Raw genomic sequence first — 9,989 nt, 5'->3', positions numbered from 1 at the left:
GAAAAGATTCTTCTTCAACATTTGGATAGTGAGCACACAGCAGGAGTAAGATTTCGTTCCTCCAGCTCTGTTTGCTCTCCTACACTGAGTTGTAATTTATTTATTTATTTATTTATTTTATTTTGTCAATCATATATAAGACAACAGGTAAAAGAATAAACATAATTTGGATACATGAAAAGAGTAAGTAAAAAGGAATATTAGGACAGGGATGGTAAGGTGTACTTATGCACGCCTCTTACAGACCTCTTAGGAATGGGGTGAGGTCAACAGTAGACAGTTTAAGCTTAAAGTTTGGGGAGTTTGGGGAAGAAGCTACAGAGTCAGGTAGTCCAGGCATTGACCACTCTGTTACTGAAGTCATATTTTTTGCTATCTAGTTTGGAGCAGTTTACCTTGATTACTCAACGAAGTTACTCAACAAAGTTCTGAAAGAAGAGTTCCCTGGTCTACAGGGAAGGAAGAAAACACGGGGAGTCTTAAAGAAATAAAAAGCAACCAGATTATTTTCAAACCTTTTCGCATGGGAAAATGAAGCAACCTAATAATCTAGCACAGGGGTCTCCAGCCTTGGCAACTTTAAGAATTGTGGACTTCAACTCCCAAAATTCTGGGAGTTGAAGTCCACAAGTCTTAAAGTTGCCAAGGTTGGAGACCCCTGATCTAGCAGCTTTTCATCTCTTATTTAGACTCATAAATCAGGTTTTTTTTTCCTAAATGCACAACTGAAGATGCCTTCAAGGAAAAAGAAAATCCAGTTGCCTTTTGAAAAAGCATCTTTGGGACAGTCATGACCTGGATGACTGAGACTCCATAGACATTTTATTTTCTAGTCATAGATGCCATAATAGAATCTGGCAAAAGCACAATGCAGTATTTCTTCAGAAAATAATCACTGATATTATTTTGTATTAACTGTATCCATTTTTTCCTCTAGATTCGTCCAAATAAAAGATTTGTTTTTTCCTCGGCTCATCTACATTTTCAATTAGCAATTAAACAGTCAATCTAAACAAGCTAAAGGTTTTAAAGGATTCTTATAGAACATAACCTATTTGACTTCTATGACAATGATTAAAACCTTAACCATTAAAACTTTAAAACCCACCAACTGCTCTGGAAAAGAATATATAAATTGTTAGTGGCATTCAGCCATTAAATTTACAGTTTCTAGTGGCTTTTAAAGATGTAATATTCCAATAAAGTAACATTATTGGAACAGCATTACTTTTCATATGCATACTGCTAGCTGAGAACTGCCTAGTTTCTTTGTATTACAATGCAATTTAAAGGAAGACAGATGCTACAGAAAATGGGGCCCTTCGGCATTTTTATGGAATGGATTGTTAGGATGTTGCCTCATGCCATCTCAGCTGACATTTCACACCAAGATATTTATTTACCCAGTTACTTTCCAGTTACTTGAATCACTTGGATGTTCTGTTTTATTAAAGTTTGGGGCACCACTTATATTTTATCTTGACACATTATGGTTTTCATTACATGCCACCCTAAAAATGTTGCTAATGGGAAGACCTAAATAAATAAGATCGCTTTTCTGTCCAAATTTTATATCTGAATCCTTATAGAAACATCCTTTTAAAAAATGGATAAACTCATCAGTGGAAAATGGGGACAGATGGCAGTATTATATGATGCATTTGGTGCTTTTTAAGAGAGTCTGGAAAAAAAATACAGCTGAAATTACTTTTGAGAGTCTATTTCTGGGTGCTTTGAGAAGAAATATTCCAAAAATACAACATTTTCTTTTTCCTGGCTTTAAATCTTGTGATGCTTGATGAAAGTGGGCAGCCTGTTCTGATTTGTTCATGTGGGATATGCCCAGTGGAAGGCTAGAAAGGTTTCTTCTCGAGGGAAGTCTCAAAATGACTGGTGAACATTTGGTGGCCTTTAGCAAAGAGATGCCAGCTTTGCCAATAGAGTTCTGCCAAGACATCCTTTAAGCTTTGCAAGGACAGAATCCAACTCTGTTCAGACTAAAGCAAGTAATATGCAAAACATTGATATTTGGGTGGATATGATACCCCAGAATGCCTGAGGTTTTTTCCTTCATATATGTAAACAATGCACTGGCATCTCCAGTAACATTGGGCTCTCAAGGGAAATTTGGGAACAAGTATAATAAGAAAGAACATTTTAGAAGATCTTGGAGGTCTTCCAGTGTCATCTCTTGTTAAATACAGGATTCGAAAAGCAGGATGTGGTGTATAACAGTTAATGTAATATATAGCATACAATACTATACTTTCATACAAGTATGCATGCATGAATGTGTGCTTGTATACACACACACACACAAACACAAAATAAGTCCAAATGAATGCATTATATATTGGTACATGGATGTTTCTCAATTTCCAGACTGAGAGTCTGACTGCCCCAAATCACTCAGCTTGCTTTTGAGCCTAAGGAAGGATTAGAATCGTTTTTTTCCAGTCCGACACTGAACCATCCCACAGTCTCTCATTCATAAGACCTACTTATCGGTATATGTATGTGTGAAGGAGGCAGCCTCATGGGAATGGCACAGGGTCAGCTTATTACATGTTTATGAACAGATCTATGGACAGTCCTTGATTTGGACACCCAATTGGCTTGACAAGGGTTGGACAAACAAAGAAACATTCAGCAGATGATGTAACACAGTTCAAGATGTTAACTGGAAATGACTTGCAGTGCGTTGAAGCAATTAGAAAGTGGTTGAATAGGCCATCACCCTGCAGTGAATTGATTAGGGTTATTGATAATGATGCAGTTCCCCTTTTTTCTTCACACTTAGAATACCTGAAACACATGTTTTGAAGCAGAAATGTGTATAAATTCTTTCACCTGCACTTAGAAAAAGTTATTTAGCAAGCTTTGCAGATATCACTCTCCCCTGTGAGGATTTTATCTGTATTTGTAACATGGAGATAAAGAAATCAACACCAATTTCCTAATCTAATTCTGCCAATGAGAGGGGAACACTCTCTTTTCTCAGACATATTCTTAGCAATGAGTCAGAATTCCCAATTTATTGACCAGACAAGTGATCAGACCATCTCTAGGTGCTGGTTGCTAGAAATGTCTTATCTTTGGCAGTGGGCTAGTTATCCATTCTCAAATTATGGGCTGGAAATGTCATTGGACTATCCCAAGGTGCTATTTAGTAAGTATCCAGTTTTATTTACAAATGTCTCTGGCAGAGAATCCACTGCCTGGAGTGATCATCAAGTGCCTGATGAGATGTCCTTATTCAGTCATCTCCAGATGTTTGTTTGTTTTAAACATGATAAAAATGCTCCAAGAGCTAGAAGGATGGCGCAAAACTACTGGTTCCAGGATGCTCGCCTGGCAAACTGAATGGATCTATTCATCCTTTCCTTTTTATTTCCTTCCTTCCCTTCCACTCTCCACCCATCCATCCCCTGTAGATCAGGGCAGACAGGTGTGACAGTCAAGCACAGAAAAAGTTACTCCTTCTCCTGGTCTCTCTCTCTCTCTTCAATTCAGAAACCTTGCATTTTATTCTCATTCCTAAACAAAGCAGTTCACAAAAAGTGACCCTGCTTTGCATGTGTCTGTGTTGTAAATTCCTCTCCCTTTTTGCTTTGGCAGGAGACTTTCTTTGTGGTGGCAACAGCATTTCCCTCCCCCCCCACCTCTTCCTTCTGTAGTTGAACACGAAAGTAAAATAAACCGCTTATCATTATCAAGTTGGAATGTTCCTGCTCAGTGCAGAGTCTGACACATCACGATTCAACCTGTTCGAAGATCTCTAGTGGACAACTCAACATTTCATGTGGCAGCCTTTGATTTTGGATGACAGCTCGTTTAATCACAAAGGCTGTTCTGATATCAAGCCTGAGCCTCTTTCTTTCCTTGCAACTATAACTTACTGGTTCCATTCCTATATTCTAGAACTACGGATATTATATTCATTACAGAAGACTGTGACTATCTTTCAGATACTTGAAAGCTGCTATCATTCCCCTCATTTTTTTTCTTCAAACCCAATTTATAAAAAATCATTTAACTGTTCCTCATAGGGCTTCGTTTTCAGACATCTTGCTACTTTGCTAGTCCACCAAACTCCCTCCAGTTTATCATGGTTCTTTTTGAACTGCAGAACTTCTTGAAACCTTCATTTCACCTGCTACTCTCTGAACTCCTGCTTCAATCTTTCCCCAGTTTAACTGAGCAGACTTCTCTATTTCATCTAATAAAATCTTTCTTTCCTTTCTCTCGCTGAACAGAGTAAATTCTAGAGACTGCCACCTGCTTTTTGTACCACCTTGTATATACCATTAGTTTCAAATATTATATAATTGTGTTAGGTGGTTATTAATTATAGTTCCATTTTTTTTAATTCTAGAAATTGTAATAACTTCCAGTGTTACTAGTTCTGAAAGTATTGATGCTGTCAGACGCCCCACTTCACAATCTTCTTCTTGTCACCACTCACATACATGAAGCACAAATACAATGACATGACTCAGAGACCGAGATAAAGGATCCTGATGATGTTGATGTATTTCAGCAGCAGAGTTAGAAATACAATTCCAGAAGCAACAGGAAAAGACCTCATATATTTGTACATAGTGCAAGTGCAAAATCATGGACAAATGACTTAGATCTTCCTTAATTGAAAACTTGATGTTTGAGAATGAGAAACTAAAACTGCTGGCATGCCTATAAATTCATAATGAAACAATACCTCATAATAAAAATCCTCCAGATTTTATTTTTGTATTGAAAATTCCAGCCTCAGAAATTTCACATACTTACGTAAAAACAGTTCTCTTAAAAATAGATTACAGTCATTAGACAAATAATAATCTTTGTAATTAAAAAATACTGATCAGACACTGTTCATTTTCACCTAAAGCACTTATTAGGAATTTAGTTTGATTTATTCTTTGAAAGTGAGCTGGAAGCTTTTCTGTACATGTTTCGATAGATTTTTTCCAGGCTGTCTTCAAAGATGGCTCTGTGGGGCTTGTTTTTATACTCCGAAACTTGACTGGTCCAATATTCATCATTATCCAAATGAACCATGACATTTGGCTGGCTGAATGAACTGGCAAAGCCCATAAGCACCCAGACCAAAAAAAATAAAAATAAAGCAAATCATTACCTTTTAAAATTCAGACAATAGTAACAGGCATTTATCATTTATTTATTACACTTTATATAATTTGCATTGTGTGTTAATTACGCATAGACTAGGGTTAATGCTGATGATAAATATTTTCTTATATGAAATACCATTTAGAAAAAGGCACATGCTGCTAAAATATGTGCTGCTTGTCAGTCTGGAAAATTCTAGACAGTGATGGTGATCTCTTTCCAGGAATATGTATGGTGTTATTACTTTCTATCTGCATCTGCATTTTAATCTACCTGATTAGAGTTTCTGCTTATCAGTCTGCTTCTCATTTCAGTATCAGATTATGCCTGAAGATTACACATTGCACAACTTGTTTCACACTTCAAATAGCATGAGAGCCTCCTTACCTCATGCTTATTTTTTATATAAAAAGCCCTGGCTGCTGAAATGCAGCTCCAATTGGCCCCCATCTTCACCCATATTTTCAATAAATCACTAGAGATGTGCTATGTTCCTTCTTGCTTCAAACGCTCTACCATCATCCCAGTGCTGAAGAAGCCCACCATCAAGGAACTGAATGACTACAGACCAGTTGCTCTAACATCTGTAGTCATGAAAACCTTTGAAAGGCTAGTGCTTTCCTACCTGAAAACCATCACGAATCCGCTCTTAGACCCCTTGCAATTTGCATACCGAGCAAATAGATCAACAGATGATGCTGTTAATATGGCTCTGCACTACATCCTACAACATCTTGAGTCTCCAAAGACCTATGCAAGGGTCCTTTTTGTAGACTTTAGTTCAGCATTCAATACCATCATTCCAGACATTCTTCTAACTAAGCTAAACCAGCTACAGGTACCGGAACAGACTTGTAAGTGGATCACAAGCTTCCTAACAAACAGGAAGCAGCAGGTGAAGCTAAGCAAGATCACATCAAATACCTGTACAATTAGCACAGGGGCGCCCCAAGGCTGTGTGCTCTCCCCACTTCTCTTCTCTCTGTATACCAATGACTGCATCTCCAATGATCCATTTGTTAAGCTACTGAAGTTCGCAGATGACACAACAGTGATTGGTCTCATTCGAGACAATGACGAATCCGCATATAGACGAGAGGTCGAACGACTAGCCTTGTGGTGCAACCAAAACAATCTGGAACTGAACACACTCAAAACCGTAGAAATGGTGGTAGACTTTAGGAAAACCCTTCCATACTTCCACCTCTCACAATACTTGACAACACAGTATCAACAGTAGAAACCTTCAAATTTCTGGGTTCTATCATATCGCAAGATCTCAAATGGACAGCTAACATCAAAACATCATTAAAAAGGACAACAAAGAATGTTCTTCCTGCGCCAACTCAGTAAGCTCAAACTGCCCAAGGGGCTGCTGTTCCAATTCTACAGAGGAATTATTGAGTCTGTCATTTGCACCTCTATAACTGTCTGGTTCGGTTCTGCAACCCAACAAGAAAACACAGACTTCAGAGGATAATTAGAACTGCAGAAAAAATAATTGCTACCAACTTGCCTTCCATTGAGGACCTGTATACTGCACGAATCAAGAAGAGGGCCGTGAAAATATTTGCAGATCCCTCGCATCCTGGACATAAACTGTTTCAACTCCTACCCTCAAAACGACGCTATAGAGCACTGCACACCAGAACAACTAGACACAAGAACAGTTTTTTCCCGAAGGCCATCACTCTGCTAAACAAATAATTCCCTCAACACTGTCAGACTATTTACTGAATCTGCACTACTATTAATCGTTTCATAGTTCCCATCACCAATCTCTTTCCACTTATGACTGTATGACTATAACTTGTTGCTGGCAATCCTTATGATTTATATTGATATATTGATCATCAATTGTGTTGTAAATGTTGTACCTTGATGAACGTATCTTTTCTTTTATGTACACTGAGAGCATATGCACCAAGACAAATTCCTTGTGTGTCCAATCACACTTGGCCAATAAAATTCTATTCTATTCTATAAAATTCTATTCTAAAAGTATCAATACTTTACACTTTTTATGCTACTAAAGGCAAATTCTCTTTTTTCTTGTTCTCCTTTGGATGACCCTAAACACATCCCTGTCAGTCTATTTTTCACAGGAGTTGTACTTCCTTCTTCTCTTCTCACTGTGAAGGTACAAAGCTCAGAGATGCAGGTTGAAGGAATGTAGACCTGGCCTTGGCAATAGAGGAGGTAGGTGCGTTAAAAGAAGACTTTCAGAAAAGATTAATCAGTCCTGAGAAAGAAGAAAATGTGAGAAAGAAACTCAAAATAACCTTGCTTTGCTTTGGTTTAAGATGAGGCAGAGAGAAACTCTGACAGGCTTTCAAGATTGTTATTCTATTCTAGAAGTTTTTGGTGAAATCCTTGCTATGCCTGTGTTTGACTTTGCCTACTTCATAGCACGACTACAGCACACACACATAATAGTATGTAACTTTTTAAATAAACTTTCTCTTCCTCTTAGGCATCTGTTCTTAGGTATTTTGAATAGTCTTAATTCTATTCATACAAATATGTTCTAAACACAAATCCTTGTGAATCAACTGTATTCCAATCAGAGTTTTGATAGTGCTTTTTTTCAAACTACAACTGGACTTCCTTCATTTTTCTTGAAGACATTTCACTTCTCATCCAAGAAGCCTCTTCAGTTCTAACTAACAGGTAGGGAATAGAAATGATTTATATTCTTTGCAGTAAGCACTCTGAGGTTATTGAAGCCAGCTGGGAGTTAATCTGTGTCCTCAGAGTCACTTGAATCAGAGCGCAAACAAGTGTGGAACCTTCTTGGGACCACTGAAAGGCTGCATTATAAACAGGAGATAAGTGGTGTCATTACACACAGAAACACCCTTGAAAGAGGTATGTTCAGTTTTAACATAGATAGCCTCTTTGACTCCTTTTTCAACCAGTGGTCCTTTCTGTCCAGAATGTGAACTTTACTACTCTTTTCATTCAGATGCAGAATTACTACTGAATTCTATCCCGGTTGCATTGGTTTCTCCTATGCTGTGTTATGCATTTGCATAGTAGTTGTTTCATTTCCCAATGTATAATTTTGCATTGCACTGTATATACAATGTTGGCACATTTGTGTTCTGGTCTTCTATCTTAATGTGTTCCTGATTTCCCTAATTCAGGTGACTCTGAGGACACAGGTTAACCCCCAGCTGATTTCAACAACCCTCAGAATATTAACTGACTGATTGCAAAGAATATAAATCCCTTCTATTCCTCACCAGTTAGTTAGAACTGAAGAAGTTTCTTAAATGAGAAGTGAAACATCAAGAAAAATCAAGGAAATCCAGTTGCAGTTGAAAAAAGAAAAACATTTTCTGGGACAATGGTGACTGAGAACCTCCATAAACAGTGTTTTAATAGTTTTCTCCTATATGATTAATTTTGGGATCAGGAAGACTGCCAGTGAGACTTGTGGCTGAATGTGCATGATTAACAGAATGTAATCTACAATTATTCCTAAGTGAAACTTGTCTGTGATGGAGCCTGTTCTTGAAATGCTCTCTCTGCAACAGGGGTCCCCAACTGCTGGGCTGTGGCTCACTACCGGGCCTTGACTCTTCGGAACTGGGCTGTGGAAGTAGCAGGTGAATGAGCGATAGGCGGACGTGCCCACCTCTTGTGCAAATGGAGGTGCACATGCAAGCATGCACGTGCACGCCGCTTGCGCAGATCCATCCCCTCTCTCCCTCCCCCTGCCCAGTCTGCAAAGCTGGAAAGGTTAGGAAACTCTGCTCTACAAGGCCTGTGAAGTGTTTGCTATTATGTTACCTACTGAAGTTCTGTGTCTTTGTCTTTCTTATGTACGGTAAATGTTATGGACAGGGATTTTAAACAGTTTTCCCAATTTTGTATCTTTATTATACTGAAATACATTTAATTTGCCAACTTCAAGATAGGAAATGGTATTGAAGTGTAAGAAAGGAAGACAAAAATAAATAAAATTAGCATGCATGTGGCTTAAAAGAAACACAAACAGCATTCTATGCCCCTCCCTTTCCTATAAAGGGTTTGATCACTCTTCACTAAGTGGAACCACATTTTTAGAGTAGCTTTTACCAGTCAGGTATTAATCAAGAGAACAGTTGGTTGATTACATCCTAAACATATCTATATGTGCCAAATTCTGAGTTTTTCACACTTTCATTCTTGGCTTGCAACTGAAACAAGCAACTTCAAACTATCCATAATAATCTGGATTTGCCAACATATTACTCAGAGTGGGATTCTAACAAATTCAAGCTCCTTCACTTAAAATTAGTCATCACAACACAACTTAAGACTTACTTACAAAGAGCAGCAGTGATTTTTGTTGGTTTCAGATCAGCATACTGACAAGGTCAGCACTCACTTTTATGCAGGGCCATTAGCCATCCCTTCCTCACAAGGAATCCCACAATGAAATGGACAGATCTACATCCATGTTGGAAAAAAATGCTATCTTAACTGAAAACTACTCTGACAAGCTAAAGTGAAGCTATCTGGGGATTATAAGAAGAAATTTTATTAAGAGCAAGATAATGGCACTGACTCCATTTTCAGAAATACCTGTCATCTACCTGTCACATGGTTTTGTTCCATATCCTTTAGAGTTCCTTCCAAAGTCACTTTCATACTAAATATTTCAACATCACATATCTTCTGGGTAATCCCAGAGGTTTTCAATCATTTATTTTAGTGTGAACATTTGGTCAGCAAAACTATTTTCTCCTTTGAACTCTACTTTGGCATGCTATTTATGAGGACATCTTCAGACCTGAAACTGTCAGAATATCCTTGAGTCTCCTTATTTCCCAACTCGCTTGACTGGCCTAGAGGATGGGACATCAGCATCT

General features: G+C 38.0%; 1 protein-coding gene across 1 annotated transcript in view; it reads right to left on the bottom strand.

Annotated features, from left to right (window-relative positions):
* Window positions 1–4,521: 4,521 nt before the first annotated feature.
* SPATA6 (spermatogenesis associated 6) overlaps window positions 4,522–9,989 on the bottom strand; it is a 37,335-nt gene continuing 31,867 nt past the window's right edge. The window contains exon 14 of the mRNA XM_058175387.1: window positions 4,522–5,080. Within this exon, the coding sequence (XP_058031370.1) occupies window positions 4,903–5,080 (178 nt within the window). The 3' untranslated portion in view covers window positions 4,522–4,902. The remainder of the gene's footprint in view (window positions 5,081–9,989) is intronic.

This window comes from Ahaetulla prasina, chromosome 3 (assembly GCF_028640845.1).
Source record: "Ahaetulla prasina isolate Xishuangbanna chromosome 3, ASM2864084v1, whole genome shotgun sequence".
In the NCBI taxonomy this organism is placed as follows: domain Eukaryota; kingdom Metazoa; phylum Chordata; class Lepidosauria; order Squamata; family Colubridae; genus Ahaetulla; species Ahaetulla prasina.
This window is presented reverse-complemented; position numbering and strand designations above follow the sequence as displayed.